Consider the following 22571-nt stretch of genomic DNA (forward strand, 5'->3'; position numbering starts at 1 on the left):
GAGCTGGCCCCAGGCCCAGCCGGGCTCGCTGACGCTGCCCATGCCCAGGAAGGTGTGCATGAGCACTGCCATCCAGACCTCCCCCAGCCTCCAGAAGCCCTTCACAACCTCCCAGCCCCGCAGCAAGAGCGTCTGCGATGTGGCCGGGGACACGGTGCTGCCTGCCACTGCGGGGAGCACCTGGTGCCCAGGGGGGGCCGTGCCTACTGGCGCCAGCCGGGCTGTGCCCCTGCAGGTGCCCAGCAGCCTCCCCGTGCATGATCATGCCGCAGCCCTCACCCAGCACGCCGTGGTGTGCCGCGTGCCACCGCCACCGCCCAGGGATCCCTGTCCCCCTTATCCAGGCACAGCCGAATGCCCTGCTGCCCGCTGCACCTCCCCAGTGCAGAACTGCGCCCCTGAGCCCTGCCCGCCACCCCCTGCCTGCACCCGGCTCCACAGGAACTCCGGGGGCGGCCGTGGGGCCCCCCCACGCCCAGCATCCGTGCCCTGCAGTCAGCCCCGGCTGCCTGCCGAGCTGCGGGGGCTTGGCCGGAGTGACTCGGAGTGGAGCCTGCCCCGCGGACACCCAGTGCCCCAGCCCCCGCCGCACCGCCAGCAGACCGGCCTCGCCATGGACACCCATGGCCTCCGACAGCCAGCTCAGGGCAACCCTCCGTGGGACCCCCCGCCACCCCAGCACCAGCTCTGCGGCATGCCCTGGGGGGGGCCCTGCTGCACCTCGCCAGCCCCCAACCCACCAGCGCCGGGCTGGCACAGCTCTGCTGCCGCCGCACCGCAGAAGACACCAGCTGTGCTTGGCCATCCGGACCCCCGCAGCATCTGCAGCCGGCTACATGCCGCTGAGCCTGGGCACAGCCAGGCAGGACTGGAGGGGCCTGGGGAGCTGCTGTCCCCAGCCCCACAGGGCCCCGGTGTGGGGACACAGCCAGTTGGGGGGGCACTGGAGGTCCCCCGGCATGGGCAGCCCTGCCTCACTGCCGAGCAGTCGGAGACACTGCGCCACATCCAGGACCTTCTGCAGCTGGTGGTGGCAGCCAAGGGGCCGATGGGACCACCAGCGGGGGATGAAGACGCCCGGACATCTCAGGGAGAGGGCCTCGGGGGGCCTAGGGAGAAGGGGGACCTGCAGTCCCAGCTGCAGTCCCTGGAAGGGGTGCTGGAGACCAGCCAACAAACCATCCGGGTGCTGCTGGACGTCATCCAGGACCTGGAGAAGAAGGAAGCCCAGCGGGATGGGTGAGCAGGCGGGGGCGGGGGCCGGGGGGGGCCGATGTCCCTGGCAGGGCTGTGAATGGAGGATGGGGGAACCCTGCCAGAGATTTGGGTGCTAGCACCTCCTGGACGTGTTTGCCCCTGAGAAACTCAGAGCTGCCATCCACGCACATGCAACGCTGCATCTTGGTGCGATGTCTTGCCCGCCCCGGCTTGTTCTGCATGTGTCCGTGGTGCCCTCCCCATGCCCAGGGAAAGGGTGCAGGGGGCTGCAGGCCAGGGGGATGAGGGGAGCTAGGCCCCCTACCCAGCTCTGGCGCAGCTGATGTGCCCATTGGTCACTGGGACCGGAGACCTGGGATGTCGCATCCCGACTGCAGGCTCAGCCCAGCCATGGCGGATGCCCCGGGCACAACGTCCCTGCCATGCCCCAAAGACAGCCTCCCTATTTCTGATGCCTGCTTTCAGTCCCATCTCTCAAGTTACCTAAGGCGCAAATTCGGCGGCAGGTGCCCCAGTGACGGACGTGTCTGCACCCCAGGGAGGTGCCCATGCACCCCTGTCCTGCCCTGCCCTCCACAGGACCTGCTCCATGGGCGGTGGGGCAGGGCATCCCCTGGGCCAATTTTCCTTGGCCTACCAGGTAGATTTGCCAAACAGAGCAAGGTGTTTGCAGTTAGTCTGTGATGGCCCAGGGCTGAGACCCTCCAAACTCATCTCACACAAGGGCCACCAACCTCCCCAGAGATGCGAGGAGCTGCTCACCCCTTGCTGGTCCTGGCACCCTCCTGTAAAACCCTCTGGGGTATATTCCCCAAGCCCTGAGACAGCCAGTTCCCACCAGGGCAGTGCAACGATCCAGTCATTACATCTAACGAAGCCCATGTTGGCTGTAACTGAAGAGCAGGCAAAGCTGCCCTCGTGCCACCTCCCGAAGCAGTGCTGGTGGGAAGGGGCCGCTGGAGGTCTCTGGTCCAATGCCCACCAAAGGTGGGTGCAGCCAGGACAGGCTGCTCGGGACCTTGCCGAGCTGCGGTTTAGTGTCCAGGGGGATGGAGATCCCCCACCTCTTGGGCCCCTGTTCCAGTGTTTGACCACCCTCAGGGTGAAAACGTGCTCCCAATCTCTAGTGCTGGTGCAGCTCGTGCCCTGTGCTCCTCGCAGGGAGAGAAGCCGTGAAGAGAAACGTGCACGCAGCCTTTGCGGTACCGAGCAGCGGCCGCAGCTCAGGATATTCCCATTAAGCTCCTGCTACGATTCCCTTGGGTCGGCCGTCAGGGAGACAGCAGCTTTGTCTGGGTGCCCACGCTGGGAGTGCCTGGGCTGGAGGGACAGCCTGTGAGGCTCCATGCTGAGCGGCACGGCTTGGTCCATCCTGCCCTCAATGACCTATCTGTCTGCGAGGTGGCCCTGGGGTGCTGGGGACCGTGGTGCTGTGGAGCATCCCCCACACCACTTATGGACGGCATTTCAGGTACAGCCATGCTGTGCTTCAGTTGCGTGGGCACAGCCTGGGGCACTGGGACAGGAGAGCTCATCAGTTTGGCAGCTCGTTAGTTTGGCCTCACAGGTGGAGAGGGGCCCAGCCTGCCAGGGACATCGAGTTCGGTGTCAAACTGTGCTGCAGTGGTATTGGTATGTCTGACTTGGCATGTGGTTTTGGGGAGGCAGGGTGGCACACGGGAGGAGATCTGGACCTGCCAGATGGGCAGCACCTGTAGTCCTGGCCCTGGTGCCTGCGCACGTGTTTAATTGTTTTATCAAAAACAAATGACTGCTAAGCACCTCCTTCCAATTAGGGGCAATAGAGGTGGTGTGGATCTCACAGAGGTGTTAGCAAGAGCATGCAAGCCCACGCAGGTGTTTAGGCAGGTGTGCAGCACCATGCTCCCTTCCTGGTGCAGGCTGCCCGGCTGCGGGTGCAGCCCGTGTGTGCCCATCCCAGCCGGGAGCTGCCGGCAGCCCTGGGGTGCTGGATCCCACGGGCCCTTCCCTGTGCTCTGAGCACCCGTTCCCCCTGGCTGCGTGGGAGCTGCCTGCCCTGGTCGGCTTCGTGCGTGCCCTGGCCGCTCCTGCCCTGGCACAGCACAGGTGACCGCACTGGAGGGGAGGAGAGCGTGGTCCAGGGCTTGCCCCTGTTCACCCCAAAAGAGGAGCAGCACCAGCAGCTCAGCACACCTTGGCTCCCCAGGGAGTCCAGCACCCTGCCTGTGCTCTCCTGGCTTTTCAGAGCAAAGCGCTGAAAAAGTGCTTCTTGTGGCTGAGCACAGCAGTGCTGCTCCTGCTTCCGTGGACAGGGACATGAGAGCAGTGCTGGGGGCTCAGGCCAGGGCCAGGGCTGGGATTCGTTCCTCCCACGATCGCTGCTGCCGGGTGTCAGCGTGCAGCCTCCTGCACAGCCCACTCTGCCCTTTGCCATGCAGCCCTTGGCACAGCCTGCTCTGCCCCTCGCCGTGCAGCCCCAGCACAGCTTGTCCCTCACTGTGCAGCTCCCGGCACAGCCTGCTCTGCCCCTCGCCTGCCAGGGTTGCACGAGGGTCTGCTGCCCCCAGGGGCTGTGTGGCTGCTCAGAGGAGAAAGGCCAGGGAGTGACCCCCCGCCTGCAGTGCTGCCCTCTGGGGCGCCCGTAGACCCGCGGCCGTGCCATGGCCATGCCAAGCCTTGTCCCTGCAGGGTACGGCGAGGGCATGTGCAGAGCGGTGCCTGTTGAGAGGGCAGGTTTGCTCCTGCGGTCAGAATTGAGTTTGTCTGCTTGGGAAGCTGATTTAGCCTCACTCTGGGCAGCTTAATTAAGATCTCAGCTCTGTATGCTGTTGCAGTCAAATGAGCAAACAAGATGGCCAGAGACATAAGGAATGGGATGGGAAATCACATAAAAAATTATCCTAGTGTCCTGATGCTGAGGAACAGCATGGCCTCACGCAGTGGCTCCAAGGTGCCTGCCGTGCACCAGAGCAGTGCCACCAGCCCCAATCCACTCATGGTGTAACATGTCCTCGCAGGGTCCAGATGTCTACCTCCAGCAACATCCTACACCAGACACCTATCTCAGGATTAGATCTCATCCTGGTAGAGAGGCACAGTTTATACAACATTAGATACCCCCCCACGCACATATATGTACCTTTTTATATATATATATATAAAATATATATAATATCTATAATAATATATAATATAATAATAATAAATATAATAATAGTATATATATAAAAAGGTTCAAAAAGGTATCATGATCTAATTTATGTGCTAAGAGTATAATCCCAATTGTAATATATAATTTGGTGCATTAAAAGACCTAGTTTCCGAGGGCTGAGAACAGTCATGATCAAGGTCAAGTAATAGGAGGAAGATTTAAACAGGAAAATGTGACTGCTATGTGGGACATGGGGGTGTTTTCTCAGCTGTCCCCCAAAAGCCGCAGCCTGCACTGCCTAAGAGGGGCAATGGAGATGTGGAGACAGAGTCCGCAAGGGTGACCAAAAGCATTTCATAGGGCCCTTTTCTTACAGCTTTGAGAGCAACCGGAGTTGGGGCACTACCGGGGAGCACCTGCCGGCAGTGCTGAGGCACCAGGGGTCCAACAGCAGCTCCCTGGCACAGCCGTGGCACAGCCCCGGCACCCCGGGGCCTCGGGAGGGCTGCAAAGCCAAAAGCACACAAGCTCTGTTCAGAGAAGCTGCAGGCTGCTAAGCAAGGAGAGATATCGATGGACCATTTCCCCAGGGAGGTGGTGGCTCTCCTGCCGGCAGCTGAAGCCAGGGCCAGCAGTGGCGTGTGGAAGCTGCCGAGCTCAGGGGAGCATCAGGCTGGCGCTGCGGCTGGGCAAGCGGTTCACTGCTGGTCCCCGGCACCCCGCGGCTGCCTGGCCTCTGGGACACCAGGATGCTGCGGCCAGTGGACACCCCACACTTGCAGGGCGGCAGGAGCTGGGGCGTGCCACTGGCAGGCAGCTGGGATGCCAGGGACACTTAGTCTGCATGGGGGGACCAGAGCACAGACCTGGTCCTGGGGAGTAGGCACCCTGGGGAGCTCTGGGCCGCAGGGCAGGCAGCCAGCATTCACTCAGCAGGGCAGGACAGTGTGTGCTCCCTGTGCAGCATGCAGCTGGCCTGGGGATGCATTGGGGCTGGTGTTTAGCACCAGCAGCAGAAACATTTGGGGTGCAGGTACCTTCTGTAGAGATTGGGGAGGAGGACTGCTTTGGGGTTGAGCTGAGCTTTGAGGCTTGTCAGCTTAATTTGAGTCCCATGCACCCTCCCTGGAGGAGGATGCTTCTCTGGTGCGAAAGCATCAAAAAGAGTTAAATCCTGAGTTTGGCATAGGCTGGTGATTAGTCTGGAGCATCTCCCTCTGCCCGTCTGTCAGGGCACTGCTGTTTGCCACGAGTGCCCCCACACAGACCTCACACTGCCCACGGTCTCACTCCCTCTGTGGCACCATGTGTGGGGAGATGCATGGTGGCCTGGGGTGGCTGCGGGCATGAGGTACAGCTCTGGGATGGAGATGAAAGGAGGTGCGAAGTATTCGGGGCTGCTTCTGTGCCTGTCTCTGGTTTGTAACCATCTGAGAAACCTGCAGAGCTGCGAGGCACCGCACTTGGCCTGGCATCAAACAGCATCTCTCGGGAGGACAGGCGCTGGGATCCAGGGAGGAGAGGAGCTGGATTGCAGGGAGGACAGGAGCTGGGACCCAAGGAGGACAGGAGCTGTGATGCCAGGGAGGACAGGAGCTGGATCCCAGGGAGGAGAGGATGGGATTCCAGCTGGGTCCCGGCTCCTGGCTGCTGGAGTATGAACTCGAGATGCAGATGAGGGGCCTGGGTGCGGCTGGGGAGGCACAGGCAGACCAAGGCCGGGTCTCCAGGCTCACAGCACTTCTGCTCTGTCGCAGGCGACACTCATACCGGACAGGGCAAGACATCGCCAACTGCGGGACCTGCCGGGACTGTGCCTGCATCATCTACAGGTAAGAGCCAGCTCTGGCACCCTGCATGTTCCCAGCAGGGCCCCTGCTCTCCTCCACCCCTCAAACTCCTAATTTGGCTACAAGGCAGAGGTGCGGAGAAGTTGCGAGTCTTCACTCCTGGGGACTGTGCTGGGGAATGGAAGGGACCTGCCCGCCTGCGCTCCATCTCCTGTCCCCGTGGCAGGGTGGATGCTCAGGGCACCCCGAGCTGTGAAGGGCTGCAGGGTCTCACCCTGTCCAGGTCTGAGCTGTCCCTGGGGGGACGTAGCGCTAACACAGTTGCAGCTTTTCCTCTCCTGTCCCTCCTAGTGGAGGAGCTCTCTGTTTGTCGCAGAAATGCCTCCAGCGCCTTAGGACAGACACAAACCCACCTGTACAGGACTAGCTAAGACCCCCTGTGCCAAGTCACTGGCAGAAGCCATTGCAGGAAGCTCAAGGGAAAAGGTGATGGGGCACACAGGGAGCGGCTGTCCCCATGCCATATGTGCAGCGCTGTGTCCTTGCGCCTCATCCTGCTCATTCATGCCTCAAGGGGCCCGGCCTGTCTATGGCCCTGCAGCAGCTGGGGATGCAGAGGGCTGTCAGCCGCCCCTGCTCCCAGGGCACCACATATGGACAGCTCGTGGGTGTCGCGGGGTAGCACAAACAGAAAGGCCATTGCCAAGGCCCCTGCGCCTACCGGGAGGCTCCCATGGGACCAGAGAGAAGACAGCAGCGCCTGTCATGCCAAAAGACAGTTCGGTGCAAAACACAGCCCCATCTCATGGCCTCGGGCCCAGCAGGCAACCATGCACCCCCAGGGACACAGAGGTGTGCTCATCAGCGCTTTGGCCAGCACAGGGTAACCTGGGCAGGCCTGGGCAGAGCTGCAGCAGAGCTAGGGACATGGCAGAGCTGGGGACACATTCCCGTGCCTCGGCCAGACCCAGAGGACTGCCGTTCCCCAGGCTCTGCTGCAGCTAAGGCCAAGCAGAGCGGCTGGACGCAGCCCTGGCCCGGGCAGCTGGGCCACGGCAGGCAGGACAGGGGCAGCAGGGACAGAGATGAAATTTGGGCCAGAGCCTGAGCCTGGGCTATGCTGAGGGCAGGGCGGCACAGCTGCCCATCCCTGGACTATTTCTGTCCTCCCCAAGGAGTCCTCAGATGGGGCTCACAGGCTGCTCCCCACCAGCAGCACACTCCGGCCATGAGCTTGCAGCCTCCCCTCTCTCCTCGCAGCTCTCTTCATGGCCCTAAAGGCAGCATCTCCCCTGGCAGGGTACACCATGCTGGGGCATGGTCACGCATCTGCCCTGCCGGCCCCGTGCCAGGCAGGATGCTGAAACCACGCCTGGACATGGCTGGCAGTTGGCATGCCAGGACCCCTCAGCGGCAGATTTGGAGGGGCACGGGTGCTAGCACGGCACGGATGCTCGCTGTCCTCAGAGCAGGGCTCGGCTCACCGGGCCAGCCAAGGAGATGTTCTGGCACACCGGTGCCAGCTCTTCCCCCAGCGTGCTGCTGGGGCTCCCGGCACAGGTGCAGGCACCTCACTGCTCTGCAGCCAGCTCCTACTACATGTCGAAAGGCCAGAGCAAGGTCCTGGTGTTACTTGGCCTGAATCTGATCCCTTTACCTCTGCAGAGAGCAGCTCCTGCTCCCAGGAGTAGATGGGGTGATTTTCATGAAGGATAGCTGACTGGCTGCAGCTGAAAGGAGAGCTGCTCCAGTTCGATGGCAGAGCATTTATCTTCTGTAAAAGCAATCTATCGGGGAAAGCCTCATTAGTGGCTGGTGGGTGGGCTTGCTCACTTGCTCGCTCTGAATCCAGGCTGCATCTCGTTGTCCCTGTGCCAGCTTCACACAGATGCTGCAGATGGGCTGCCAGTTGCGCAGGGGGTTCCTGCCCCTCACCAGGGTCCAGGACCGCAGGGCCTCAGCTCTGTTTCCCTGGTGTCAGCACTGGGTTAGGGCATGGAAGCACTTTCCTCCACTGCCCTCTCTCCTCAGAGCCCGTTAGGTCTTGGGGAGAGGCGTCTCTTGCCCTCCCGGTGCAGGCAGTGACATGGCTGGGGCCCTCTCCCTGCCAGCCCTGTGGGAATCGGGGAGTTGCAGTTTCGCCTGAGCCTTCTGCCGATCCAGGCATCCGTGGGTGTCTGTTTGCCCCTCTGGCCGTGCAGCCTGCTGTCTCCCTCTGTGCATGTGCAGGTGGCTGGCCAGGCATGTTCTCATTTTGCTATTAATTAGGCTTACTCTGCTAGCACTCGGAAGTGCAGGATGCGGCGCGCAGAGCTGGCACCGAGCAGCGCTCCGTGATGTGTGCATGGGGCGGTTTAGCCACTGCCCTGCTGTGCTTTTGTGAGTGCCTGTGCGTGGGACGGATGCACTCTCCTCCGGGCTGGGGGTGCCCCAGCACTGGCCCCCGCTGTGCACTGGCATCCTCGCACCCCCTGCGCCGGCTGCTCTGCATGCCCGTGCCACCGCAGCAGTGCTGCATATCTCTCTCTTGTTCTCTGCTTATTTACACCACGAACTCCCCTGCTGTAGCTTGTGGGGGACTTCACTGCTAATTGGGTCTGACGAGCCTGTCTCCACGCGGCACTGTGGTGGGGAGAGATGTCACATCTCGGGGAGGTGGCTCCCTGTAATTGCCAGGCTCCTGCTGGGGACTCCCTCTGGGCTTCGCTGCTGTCCGCGTGATGAGAAGAGGCTCCGGTGGGACACGGGACATGGGGCAGGGGGAGTGGGAGCAGCGCCGAGTGCGGAGTGCACTGCGTGCCAGGAGCCAGGGCAGTGCTCCTGGCACTGGCCCTTGGGGATTGCCTGCAGGGGGGGAGCAGACCTGCCTGCCTGCCTCCTATCCCAGGGCCATGCACGAATGCACCAGCTGTGCACCCCTATAGTGGCCCCAAGCCCTTCCTTGGCATCTGTGCAGGGAAGTCAGGCTCCCTCCCCACGCTGCCCCCCTGCTAAGGGGCTGTCTGCTGTGGCTTGCCCTTTCTGCTAGAAATAGCTGGGAACAATCAGTGTCCTCACAGGGAGAGGTGACAGGAGGTGACGGGAGGTGTTAGCATGGGGCTCACGGGGCACTCCCCGTGTGTGGGGTGGCCGCACCACATGCATGGTCCCGGGCACACACCGCAGCACCTCGCTGATCCGATGGGATGTGGCTGGTGTGAGGAGATCAGAGCACTTTCCGTGTGAGGAAGCATCACGGCACGTGGCCGCCAGCAGCCAGCCTGCGCGCTGCAGGGTGCTGCAGGGACACCGGAGGGCTCCGGCACTTGCAGGAAACCTGAGGGCTGTGGTGGGGGGCACAGCCCCCCTTACCTACCCAGACCCAGGGCGCCCTAATTCCTTGCATCACCAGTGGTGTGACAGGCAGCAGCACAGCCCTTGCATCTTGTGCCATCTCCTGATGCCCTCAGCCCATCGGGTCCAAGCGCAGTGCTGGTGGCAGCAGCGGCAGGACGAGACACCCTGGCTCCATGGACAGGCAGCCCATCTCCGGGGGGCTCAGTGCTAACCGGGGTCCCACTGACCCTGGGCTCGCCCCCCTGCATCAGCACCAGTCCCCAGCTAGGGTGGTTGGCCGGCTCCCCGCCCCGGGCAGGTCACAGGCAAAGTCTCGGCCATATGTTAGTCTGAGCTGGGAGGGACCCTGCAGCCCCGGGGGGACGGAGCAGCACCACCAGAAACTACACCCTGCTCAGGGGAGCACATCGCAGTCCTGCAGTGAGTCCTGCCCAGCCTGTCCGGAGCCCTGCTCTGCCCTCCCCTCCGTGCTGGGAGCACGGCGGCCTTGCCGAGGACGGCCAGCCCCTGCAGCAGCGCCACCAGCCCCCGTGGGGCACTAACGGGCATTGCCGCTGCTGGCCTGATCAGGGCAGAGGAGCTGCTGCACTTCCAAGTCAGGGACGACTCCTCTGCTGCAGGAAACCCCAATTGCCTGGTGCCTGAGTGCCACCTGAGTGCCACCAGCACAGTGTGCCGGGAACAAGTCCCTGGCACTTAGGGAGGCCCCTTGCAGCAGATCAGCTCCCCGGGAGGGACTTGGCGTGTTTGTCCTTGTTTAGGGCAAGTGGGTGAAACAGAGGAAAAAGCACAGTCAAGCTCAAGAGAAAAGCAGAGGCAGCACCAGGCTTTGAGACTGGATAAGAAAGAAGGTGCAGGGGGGCAGCTGAGGGTGACACATGCCAAAATACCCCCTGCCACCAGGTCAGGGGCTGTTTGTCAGTCTGTCCCTCCAGAAGGAGAGGCCCCTGGATGCTCCAGCACATCAAGTTTAGCCGTGCGGTGCCATATGCCCAGCTGCAGACCGTGCTGCCGCAGGCAGGACAGCTGTTTGGGACGGATCTGGCCCCCACCCCCCACCACTTACAGTCTCTGAGGGTGAGCATGGTAGGCAGGAGCTGTTTGAAGGGCATGCCAGCAGGACATCCCCTCACAGGGGCGCACAGAGACCCCAGGAAGTCTGCCCACCGGGAAATGCCGAGAGCCCTAGAGAAAGCTGCCAGAGAAATGCTTGAATGGCCACTCTGCACCGCAGGCTCCCAGCCAGCAGCTGCTCCCGCGTGAGGCCCCTGCCCTTCCCGTGGGCTCAGTCATCCCCTCCAGCTGCAGGACAACAGCCGCTGAAGCCAGGCTGGTCCCCTGCCACGCATGCCATCCCCGTGCAGCGGCCTCGGGAGCGCAGCGGGGCTGAGGTCCCTGGGGACATGCCCTGGGGACATGCGGGGGGCTGAGCTCCCTGGGAATGTGCAGGGGGCTGAGCTCCCCGGGTGTCTTGTGGCAGGGTGCAGGGGTGGAGGCGGGTGCCGGAGCGCGGAGCTGTGGTGGGTGGGGGGCCGCAGCTGGCGATGCCCTCTAACGCCGTCCCCTTCACCCTGCTCGCCCACAGCGTGGAGCACGATTTCCGGCAGCAGGAGGGCCGCTTCCAGCGGGTGCTGAGCCATATTGAGGGTGACATGATGCCGAGCTCCCCTGCGGCAGCGGCGGGGGCCGTCCTGCTGCCCAGGCAAGAGCCATCGCCGGTGACGAAGCTGCCTGCGAAGCTGGACGCAAAGAAATCCAGGCGCAAATGCTTCTGGTTCCTGTGAGCCAGCAGTGCCTGGCGGGCCAGGAGCGCAGGGGCACCATCCCAGCACTGACCCCCTGCCCACATCTCCTTCCTCCTTTCCCTCCCTCTGATGGTAGGGTTTGGGTAGCACCAGCTTTTATATTTTTAACCGTTCACTTTAATCTGTCGAAGCCCCTGTGTAAATAAGGTGAGGGGATCAATGGCTGTATGTAATGAGAATTCAATAAATTCTACGGAGACACTATTTTTGTTACATCCTCTCCCACCTGTGCACTTCTGTTCTGGATGAGGATGAGGAGGGGGCCGGTGGCCGTTCCCCTGCATGGGCTGCAGTGCTTGCCCAGCCCCAGGTGTCCACAGCCCCTCGGCGAGAGCAGCCTTGGGCCCTCCTCTGCCTCAGGGCTCCCTGAGGGCCGCCTGCAGCCCCGGTGCTCCCAGCCTGCCCTGGCTGAAATCAGCGCCCATCCCTGCACCTCACAGCACGGGCTGCTCGCCCGTCCCCCCAGCTGCTGCCTGCAGGTTAATCAGGAGTGCCGAGGATCTCTCCTGCACCCCTGGTCAGAGACAGTGGAAAATGGTCTCTCTGGGACCCTGGCCGGGAGAGAGGAGACCTGTCCCCAAGACCTCCCGGGTGGGAGGGTGGGCTGCGGGGGGGGTCCCGGGGGACATTGCTCTCCTTCTAGCGAGCTCCCCTGTGTGAGGGCTGGGGCCTGACCCCTGCACAGCCTGCCTGTACCTGGGGCTGCCACAGTAGTAGGGGCTGCTTGGGGCTGCAGGGGCTAGAAATTCCCTCTTCCCCTTTACAGCCGGCTGGCAGGGCCTTCCTGGCTGCAGGATGCGCTGGCTAATTACAGGGAGAAAGGAATTAGCAGCTCAAATATTCCAGCCTCTGCAAGGCTGCCCACAAGAGGACAAATTCAGTGTTAGTTTAATGAGGGTCCAAGATCAAAGCAGCCTGCAGCAGCAGTGGGAGATGAGTGTATGCTGAGTGCAGCGCAGTAAGTGCTCCCCACACTCCCCAAAGCCCACCGGCATGCGCCATGCCCCGGCCACTCTCCACCACCATGGAGCCGTGGGGCAAGTGCTCCCCAGAGCCCAGGACCGGACGACAATGCCCACATGCAGTACCACGACTCCCACCTCAGCATCCACTGGCAGCAGGAGTAGTCACAGCTCCTCCAGCAGGGCCACCGGCCTCGGAGAGGAGGACATCGTCCAGCCTCCTCCGGGAAGCGCCTGGCACCCCGGGCCACAGCAAGCGGCTGTTGCAACCAGAGGTCTGGCGAGGGGGGGCAGAGGGCAGGAAGGTCTGGCCACGGCCTCTCCAGCCAGCAACACACCACAGTAACCCAAAGCAGGAGACTCACACGTGCAGGAGCTGACATGGCATTAAGCCCCATCTCTTAGAATCATAGAATCATAGAATCATTGAGGTTGGAAAAGACCTCTAAGATCATCGAGTCCAACCGTCGACCCAACACCACCACCCACTAAACCATGTCCCTAAGTGCCTCATTTACTCGTCTACTCTTGTGCCCTCTACTCATCTGCCCTCTACTCTTGTGCCGGGGACCTGCCTGGTGCTTGCAGGGCTGCAGCCTGGCAGTGCTGAGAGGGGCCGGCAGTGCCGAGGGGACCCCGTGGTGCCGAGGGACCCTGACTGCTCGGGCCATGTGCAATGCTGCAGCACCCACTGCCAGCCCCGCTCACCAGTAGCTGCCCGAGCCTCAGCCACAGCCTCCTGCGGCAGTTCATCCCTTCCCTGCAGGGCGCTCGCAATACCCGTGGGACGGGGCCAAGCTGTCAAGGCGGGGAGGTTGGAGGCCTCTCAGCACCCGAGTTCCTGGGAGAGTGAATCTGGGGCGCTCCTCCCTTCTTGCCCAGCAGCAACAGGATGGATGGAGGCCACTGCCAGCATAGGCACGCGTGTCTCTGGTCCCCCCAAGCCTTCCTAGCAGCCACAGCTGCTGGAGCAGCCTGGGCTGAGGGGCCTTGGACACTGGGGTGAAAGCAGGGGCTGCAGCAGCAGCATGGAAATCATGAACGACACAGGGAAAGCTGCCAGACGGCGTTTCTGGAGCCCGGCAGGGCTAGCGCATGGGAAGGGGAGCAAGTGGTGGGAGTCAGGCGCAGGCAAAGGATTGCTCCCCTTCTCCCACACTGTATATGGAGCCACACTTCAGTACCCAGCGTCCCTCCTTGCCTCTGTCACAGCCTGGCAGAGTGCGCCCAACAGCTCTTTTTGCTGTTGCTTCCTCTGGTGCTGAATCACGCAGCCTGGGAACAAAGGCTAAAAGCAAGACAATACCAAATGCAACCCTGTATGCATCTCCTGCCTGAGCCGCATCTCCTGCCTGAGTCACATCTCCTGCCTGAATCATACTCCAACGCTGAGAGCCCACTGTGCCTGCCCAGCACGGCCCCAGCGGTGCAGCTTTCGGCAGCAGAGCTGTGGGCACGTCTGGCAAAGCAGCACTGCCTGGCCACGAGGCCACTTGTGCCCAGGCATGTGTCAGGGACTGCACCCACCATTGGCTCAGCCAGTAAAGCCACCCCAGGACGGCAGAGCCGCTGTCGGGAAACGTCACCACGGGGCTGCACCACCAGGGCTGTGCCGGCCGAGCGGGCAGGGGAAGGCAGGCTGAGCCAGGAGCCAGAGGGGAGACCTTGTGCCTCCCCTGTCCCTTGGGGGTACAAGAAGGGGTCACCAGGCAGGCAGGGAGCAGCAACGCCGGTGCCTCAGTGCATCAGTGGGAGCAATCCCACCACCCGGGACACTTGCAGACCAGGGCAGCCTCATCCGCCGGAGAGCATGGGCGGGGCCAGTGAGGATAAAGCTCCTGTCCTGCCCGCCAGCTTTATTGCCTCAGTTTAGTTAGGTTTTTATTAACGAGAACAAAGAACAGGATAGCAAACCTGCAGACTTATCCCAGGAAGGCTCAAGCAAAGGGCCAAGCTGCCACTCCGGATGCCCACACCTCCCTGGGCATGGCACGCAACGCAACACAGCACGGCACAGCATGGCGCTTCCCCACAGCACGGCGCTTCTCCACTGCTGCACAGCCCCGCTGCTCGCTCCGGGCTCCCGAAACACAGTCGGACCCAGCTCCTTGCCCACCCTCATGACCCACTGTCAGGCCCACGCCTCACTGCCCAGCCAAGCACACTGGGTCTGCCGCCATGTCCATATCAGAGTGCCCATGAACCCATGCTGGCCACAGCTCTGTTTCCGTCTCCTTCGTGGTTAGATCATTGCACCTGGTGCAGCTGCTCTGCATGAAGCTTTAGCTGAGCAGTGCTCTGACCTGCCTACTCCTCCCACGAGAGGTGGGTGTCCCAGCACATTCCTCCCACTTGTTCTTGGCATGTAAAATTGTGACGGTTCACCGCATCCAGTCGCTTGTTTTCTGGAGAATACAGCCCAAACCTCTCATCTGCTTCCAAAATGGGCTTCCTGCATCACAAACACCCTGCCTGCTCCTCCCAACGCACCCTCTGCTCCAGACCTGCTCCCAGCATGTCTCCCCCTCCCTTTTGGGCTTTCTCGTGCATCCTGCTGTGTTTAATACCTGCACATCCAGCCCCAGCCAGCTGGGTACCAGGCTGCAGTGCCAGCTGAGGAGCAGCGTTGGCCACCCGGTCCCAGACCCCTAAATCAGTGATGCCTTTTGCATCTCCCACGTTGCCCAAAAGCAGCCATGGGAAGCGGCGCAGCCCCGACGCCTGGCGCAGCACAAGGTGGTGGTGGTGGTACTCACCCGCAGGGTGTTCTCCCGGTCCAGGATGATCACCCTCCGATTGACGGTGTGCAGCAGCTGCTCCAGGATCAGCTGGATGTGCTTCTTCACCTTCACCTGCAAGGCAAGAGGTGTCATGGCCATGCCTGAGCACCTGGTGCTGCCTGCCGTGGTGCCGGGAGGGAGGGCACAGGTGACAGCACCATCACCACAGCTGACAGGAATCGCCGCCGCGGCACAGAGCCAGCATGCGGTCCCCAGTCCCCACAGGCAGCCAGTGCTGACAGGTTGGGGGCATGCTGCCTCCTGGGCCACACGCGATTGGCCCCGTGGCACCGCCACAATTACTGTGGCTCACCAAAAAAAGCAGGCAAGGAAGTTGCAAAGCGTTTGCAGTTATTCTTGGCAGAGGGAGCAGGAGATGGGACTGAGGGCACAAGTTTCCTCAGCACCCCACAGTGCCCTGTGGAGTGGGGAGGAAGCAGCTCTGCTCCAGCCGCGGAAGACAGTGGCCATCAGATGAGCCCCAACACCTCTGCAGCTCCAGCTGTGGGGGACCGTGGCCACCAGACGAGTCCTGCGCCCAGGATCCTCAGCCATGGGACCAGACAGCTCTGGTCCTTGGTGGTGGCCAGACGGGAGCACGCTGCCAGAAGGGACAGGCTCGTGGCACCTTGGGAGACGGGAATTCACGAGCTGACTCTAAAGATTCATGATTTATATGAAATACTGAAATAAAAGTCTTGTCCACTCCAGCACAGCAAGTACGGCTCGTTTAATCACCATGCAGGGGGCTGGCAGCATCAGGGTGACCAGCTGGAGCTGCAGCTGGAACAAGGCGATGCGCTCCGGTGTAAACATAGGGCTTGGGGTGTCTGCACAGCTCGGCCTCGCACGCCTCCCTGGCAAAGCTGGCCACCCAGCTGGGGACGGCTGGGGACGGCTGCATCTGCGCTAGCCAGAGCTGTCCCCCAGAGCAGTCAGTACTGCAGACAAAGGTGGGTTTCAGTTCACATGGGGTTGAAACAAGAGAAGTATCCTCACCCATGAGCATCCTGACTATCCTCTCCTTAAAGGCTATTTTAGGTTTAAAAGTTAAGGCCAAAACAAGACATTTCAACCACAATTTCCAAGCTTTGTCTTCTGTTGCCTGGGCTTCCCAGCGCCACGGGAATTAAAAAGCCACACTCACACAGCCACCTCGCCCACCCAGGACATGGTGGCACATGTCTAATTCAGCTTCCACAGCGCCGGTCGCTGTGCTGTAGGTGTGACATCTGGACTTCCCAAGGGGTCCCAGAAAGGGACCTCAAAGCACAGACCAGCCTAGAAAGGACAGAAACAGAGGAAGCATCCTGCAGAGCCAGAGCACAGGTCCCTGCACTTTCCCAAAACATTGCAGGAACAGCCACCACCAGCAGCTGCCATGCGACTTCCAGCCACTTGGCCCTGCTGTGGGTTGACTGGGGCTTGCAGGGAGAGACGGTGATGGGCTCACTGGTGGCCCAGGGACATGGCCCGATGCTAGTTGCAGAAAGGCAAGGGGACGGAGGGCAGCACTCAGGCAACACGGGGAAAGGGGGATGGCTACCGAGGTATGGACACGCCTGGCCCCGCCAGGTACATCAGCCCGGCACCACAGCGATGTGACCCAGCATCCCACACCACACAGCGTGCCGTGTTTCTGTGCCGCAGGAAACGGAGGAGGAGAAGGGTGACCCACGGAGGGAGCTGCCAGCACAGTTGTGTGAAGGCTGTGCTCACACCTGTGACTTCAATGTGTTCAGCCCAAGCACCCATGATGCCAGGGCAGGAGCCTACAAGGAGAGCCATGACCGCAGGTCACACTGCTGGGGCTGTTGGCAGTCACCGCTTGTGCTCTGTCTTTTGTACGCTGCTTCCAGTGTTGCAAGCCCACGCTTTATCCTTCCAGCGCCTGGGGAGCGAGTCCAGTGGGGCCGAACGGGGCCACCAGCATGCTGCGGGGCGGTGGCCCAGCGCAAGCCAGCTCTGGAGTGCTAGCATGCCTCGCACATGCCTCACCTGCCATGCTGGGAACACTGCTGGGCCACCCCGCAGCTCCAGTGCCACCCGAGAGCCATGAGACCTCGCTTGCTCCTCACCCAAGCGAGGAGCCGGAACGGCCCAAGCCAATCCGCCAGTGCACAACAAAGCACCGAGGCCGCAGGGGGCCAGGGCGACGGTCTGGGCACAGACACCCCCCACTCCAGAGCGGGACACGGGGCACTAGAGGCTCACAGCAAGCCTAGAGCCACACAGAGCCCCGGCCTTCCAGCCCTGCAGAGCACCTCCCAGGCCTGACCCCATCACTGCATGGGACACAGGGCACTAGGGGCTCACAGCAAGCCTAGAGCCACACAGATCCCCGGCCTTCCAGCCCTGCAGGGCACCTCCCAGGCCTGACCCCATCACTGCAGCATCCCTGCCAGCAGCCCAGCTCTGCGCGTTGACTCCAGGTGACTGTACAGAGTTTGTCACTGTAGTGAGATGCAGACAAGCCCTTCCCAAATGCATAGGGGTGCCTGGCTCCTTCTCACCATCTGCTGAGTGCCGAAGCCCACCAGAGTGGCACTCACCAGCTCGGTGTCCCCACGGTCCTTGTGCCATCCCTCGCCTGTGCCATGCTGCGCTTGCAGCTCCTCCGCTCTCTGCAACAACAGTGCCCTGAGAAGTTGGGCTGATGCCCAGCAAGGACAGCCCCGTCCCACCAGAGGCCAGCCCAGGACAAGTCAGGCACCCGTAGCAGGACCATGCCTAGCTGGATGCCCAGCCTGCTCAGCCCTGAGTTGCAGCTGGACTGGTTGTTACTGTGGTCTCTTGCTTTGGTACCCCACACCAGCAGGCAGGCTCCTACAGGCAGTGCAGGGGGAAGGGGGTATGTGGGGCTCCCCGCCGCCCCAGGGACGGTCAGCTCTCTGCTGCGGGGTGCTGGGCTGGACCCCCGTGCCGCAGGGCTCTGGCTCACGTTTAGGGCCATCACTGCTAATTTTGAAGTGCAATGCTGCCCAGGGGCCAGCAGGCAATCGCTGACCAGCTGCCTTCTCCCCTGCCCTTGCCCTTCTCCTGGGCCTGCAGAGCAGGGACAGCGAGAGGCATGGCTGGGGATGCACCCCCTTGCCCTCCAGTCGGTGCTGTCCCTTGGCTTGGAGGCCTCTTCCCCACTTATGAGGAATGACAGGAACTCGCCAGAGACCAGCTGAGGTGGAAATCAAAAGGTTTTTACTCCCAGCTTAGGCAGGTTCTCACTGGGATGGTGGGTGCCAACAGCCCCCTTTGACTTTGGATGGACCACAATCAGTCCCAACCATATCGTGGCCAGTAATTTGTGCTTAGCCCTACTCAAACGGGTTTAGTCAGGTCATTTCCAAGGTGATTACTGGAGAGGGAAAAGGAGGCAGCAGAGAAGACGGGATTTACCTTCTGGGCCTTGTACAACACCTCCAGGATGTTGCTGAGCAGCTCAATGCAGGCATCTTCCTCCTCCCCCTTCTCGATCAGCTCTCGCAGGATGGGCACAGCCATCTGCAGCAGCAGCTCCCGGCACTCTGTTGGGGCAGACAGGGAGGCACGGGGCTGGCGGGCGTGCCAGCACCGCCCCGGTGTGGGAGAGGACCGGGCAGGAAAGGGACCAACAGAACGGACAGGACCAGCATGACGCCTGGTCTGGGCTGCGACTCACACACACAGAGCTGTCAACTTCCTCCTTGGATGGAGCAGGTTTTTAGAAAAACACTAAATCCTGGTGGGAAGGCTCCAACACAAAGAATTCATTGCACCCTGTTGCACAGCTACTTACCCTCTCCGCTAAAATAAACTAAACTAAAATAGAAAAGCCTCATCTGAACCTCTCTTGCTTCGGCTTCCACCAACGGACTTTGTTCTGCTTCTCTGCTCTATTAAAGGTGCTTACGATTTAACTAAATAGATGGAAATTTTTTAAACTGGACACCATCTAGATAAACTAGAGTTTCTAGTGCTGAATATATGAAAAACCTGTGCTCTTCCTATTACGCATTATTCTGTTCCTCTGCCCAGGGCTGGTATTTGTGACACCACGCTGCACTGACAGCTCCACGTTGCTGCTTATCACTACAATGGCACCAGTAAAGTGGGGGCAAGGGGAAGGAAAGTCAGGGAAAACGTTTCTCTTGTTTTCTTGCTGGCAAGACTGACTACCATTGCGGGGTGTGGAGGAGCGGTGTCGTACCGCCTCCCAGGGCAGGCGTGGGGAGGGATGCGGGGAAGGACCCAGGGTAGGATGCAGGGAACAATGCAGGGAGGGATGCGGGGGCGCTCGCAGGATCGTGGTGGCTCAGAGCAGAGCTGGAGCAGGCGACAGGAGGTGACCTGCCACCCGCACTCAATGGCTGAGTTAGACAAGTTCATGTTGCCAGCTCTCAAAGTCTCCACGGGCAGAGACACAAAACGGTTCCTGCTGCCTGCGGCTGAGCTGCTGCCCTGCTCCCCTGAGCCTCCCTGTTGCGGCTGAAGCCCAGGGCCCCTGGCCCAGCTCCCCGGGGCAGCCCAGTCCCCTTCTCTTTGAAGATGCCTTGTGATATTTGGAAGCTCATCGTGTCTCCCCCGTGCCCTTTCCTGCCCAAGCCCCTCAGTCATTTCTTCCTCACCCTGTCTTCTAAGCTCTGCTGCTCTCACTGCTTTCTTCTGGACTTTCTCCAGTTTAGCCACAAGTTTCTTGTGCCACCCAAAACCACACTTGGAAGTAAGGCCAGCCAAGGCCTCACGGACGCCGAGTAGGGTACAGGGCGCTCCCATGTCCAAGGGATACTCTTCCCGTGAGGGCTGCATCGCTGAGCCCCGCTGCTCCCCTGGCCCCAAACCCCTCCTGCAGCCCTGCTGATGCTCTGGGCTCCATCCTCTGCTTGCTCAGTGATTGCTTTCACATGATTGTTTTTAACTTAAACATAGCTTTCAAAACTTTTTCTCCAACTTGTTGAGATTATTTCAAATCCTGAGTCTGTCCTCCAGTGTGCCTCCAGTCACTTCTGCCTTGCAGGGCAAAATTTACCAAGTCTTTTCTTTTTTCCATCATCTAGATTACTCCTAAGAATACCAACCAGCATCAGAGTCAGGGCAGACCTGGGGAATCCTACTCAGTATGTCCTTCCAGTCTGACAGCAAGCCCCCAACACACCCTCCCCAAACACCACTCCTAAACCATTGCCATGCAGTCCAATGACTGCATATTGCTTCAGCTAAAACGTGTTTCCCTCTGCAGCCTGGCAGCATTTCAGAGCGCAAGAGAGGTTCACTCCAACAGGATCAGCTGCACCCTGGTGAGGGGCTGGGCAACGCATGGTTCCAGCACAAGCTAGAGGGAAATGCCTCCGTCTGCAGAGCCGCCCCGGGCACGGGTGCTGTCTTAGGGGCAGAGGAGGAGTCCCTGTGGCAGGGACTTGTCCCCATCTGATGCCCTGGCCCTCCCAGAGAGGGAGTGGGAGGGCAGTGGGCAGTGCCACCAGGACCCCTCGGTGCCCCTTCTCACCGTAGGACTGGAAGATCTTGCTGTTGACGATGTCGGTCAGGGACTGCAGCTTCTGCTTCAGCAGGCGCTGGGGCGGCAGGTTCCCAATGAAGTCCCGCAGCAAGGCCCTGCCGTCCAGGCGAGAGGATTTAACGAGTGTTAAATATGGGGCTTGCAAGAACCCCGCTTGTTTTGCAGTCCCGAGCACCTGCAGCCCCTTTCCTTCTGCAGAAGACAAATGCAGCAGTGGGGGTCGGGTACCGATTGCCCCTGTATTTCGGTCAGGACAGGGCTGCTGGGCAGGGGGAAGCCGCTCGATGGGGGCAGAGCTGTGTGGGTAGGTGCAGGGCAGGATGGTCCCACTGCACAAAGCTGCAAGGCAGCCCGTGCCCACCACAGACGGCCACACAGAGACACCCGGCGTAAAAACCCTGCCTGAATTCCTGAAACGGACCCGGCTGGGACTGAGGGTTTCCAGGCTCAGCCCCTGCCAGAAGCACAGGCTACTGCTAAAATTGAGCAAAACCCTCTCCTGGTTTTGCACTAGGAAGGCAATTCCCAGGCATCAGGACACCCAGACCCCTTTGCCTGCCCTGGCCCTCGGCTTGACAGCGTCAGCCTGCGTCCCTGCTGGCAGCTCCGGTATGGGGGGGCGTCACTGTGGGATGGGAGCAGGGGCAGAGGTGGCTGTGGCAGGCACCAAGCACGCTGCAGAGCAGGACTGGGGATGATGGGGGCGACAGGGACCCTACCCCAGCGCAGAGGAGTCGAAGATCCCAAACACGTCCTCAAGGATGGAAGGCAGGTACTTCAGGGCTGCTCCCTGCAAAGAGATGAGAGAGCTGCCTGCACTGGCCCTGCTTTGCCATGTGCCCACGGGGCAGGACAGATGGACAGATGCCACACGGGCAGGGAGGTGACCCCTGGCTCCTCCTGCTTCCCCCCCAGGTTGTGGGTGCTGAGCAAGCACCATCCTCGTTCAGCTCCCCCTTTTGTTAAAGCAGCGCTGCGCTCAGCCAGCCCATCGCCCTCGACATCCCTGGGGAAGGCATGTCCAGACGGGAGCAGCTTCCTTTTGCCAAGCTACCAGTGTCCAGCAAAGCACCCAGAACTGCTACGGTCACATACCTCTACCACTGTCAATAAGAATAACTGCCTCCAGCTTTTACTTTGAAACCACATAAACTCCTACAACATGACTATGAGGTATGTAGGCCCTGGCTTGTGTTGCTTGTAAAACCCTCCAGCACCGCTCACGGCTGCTGGCAGTCACTGCTGCCGCAGCTGAGGCTGCTGGAGGAGCAGGGCTGCCCTGCACCCAGCCCGGCTCCACGCTCTTGCTGGAAGGCTGCAAGGGTGGGGGACACATGGCTATTTGTTTTTTGGAACAGCAAACACACAGACCACAAACTGTTCTGCATTAAAATCGACTTTGTTATGTTTATGATGTGACTAAGTAGCATAAACAACTTGCTGAGTTCTGCTTATCTCTAGCTTTGCCAGGATAGCTGGTCCTTCAGGCTTCCCTGGGCTTCAAATTGTGCTGAAAGTGGTGCTGGGGACCCTCCAGCCTCCAGGTGCAGCCAGAGGTGGTCTCTACACACTTCTGCACTTCAACATCAGTTTCAGGAGGTTCAATGCCTGCAGACCCACACGGGGCCAACCGCTACACGATTCAGCTCCAGGAATTTTTACTCAGCGGTTTCGGCATCGAGTCTGTCGTCTCCCTCTGAGTTTCAGCAGGAGTTTGAGAGATTGGTGCCTATTGCAAATTCACCTAGTTTTAAAAAGTGCCTGGACAAGTTCACCTTGGACACATCCCTCAGAGCACAGCGAATATGGAGATTACGGGCACAGGCTGGGCGAGTCCCTGGAGGGGTTTGCCCCGGGAGCACCCTGCAGTGGGACCGAAACCTCTGCTTGGCTCTGACGCCTTGCTGGGCGGCTGCTGCCCACGTCAGGGCAGTAACAGGCAGGGAGGACCCTTGGCCCAAGCCGGGATGGTTCTGTGAAGATCTCCAGATGTGATTAAAAACTCCATCCCAGAGGTCCTGCTGGCCCAGAGCCGGCTCCAGCAGTGGCAGTCGCC

The 22571-nt window shown here is 60.8% G+C and overlaps 1 protein-coding gene across 1 annotated transcript in view; it reads right to left on the reverse strand.

Annotated features, from left to right (window-relative positions):
• The window catches only part of LOC103902155 (dedicator of cytokinesis protein 2), an 89322-nt gene that overhangs the window by 30090 nt on the left and 36661 nt on the right, over positions 1 to 22571 (reverse strand). The window contains exons 24-27 of the mRNA XM_019473089.1: positions 21235 to 21305; positions 20504 to 20610; positions 18409 to 18545; positions 15001 to 15090 (exon numbers count right to left, since the gene is read on the reverse strand). Of these exons, the coding sequence (XP_019328634.1) occupies positions 15001 to 15090; positions 18409 to 18545; positions 20504 to 20610; positions 21235 to 21305 (405 nt within the window). The remainder of the gene's footprint in view (positions 1 to 15000; positions 15091 to 18408; positions 18546 to 20503; positions 20611 to 21234; positions 21306 to 22571) is intronic.

The sequence above is a fragment of the Aptenodytes forsteri genome, unplaced genomic scaffold, assembly GCF_000699145.1.
Source record: "Aptenodytes forsteri isolate BGI_AS27 unplaced genomic scaffold, ASM69914v1 Scaffold678, whole genome shotgun sequence".
Taxonomy (NCBI): Eukaryota; Metazoa; Chordata; class Aves; order Sphenisciformes; family Spheniscidae; genus Aptenodytes; species Aptenodytes forsteri.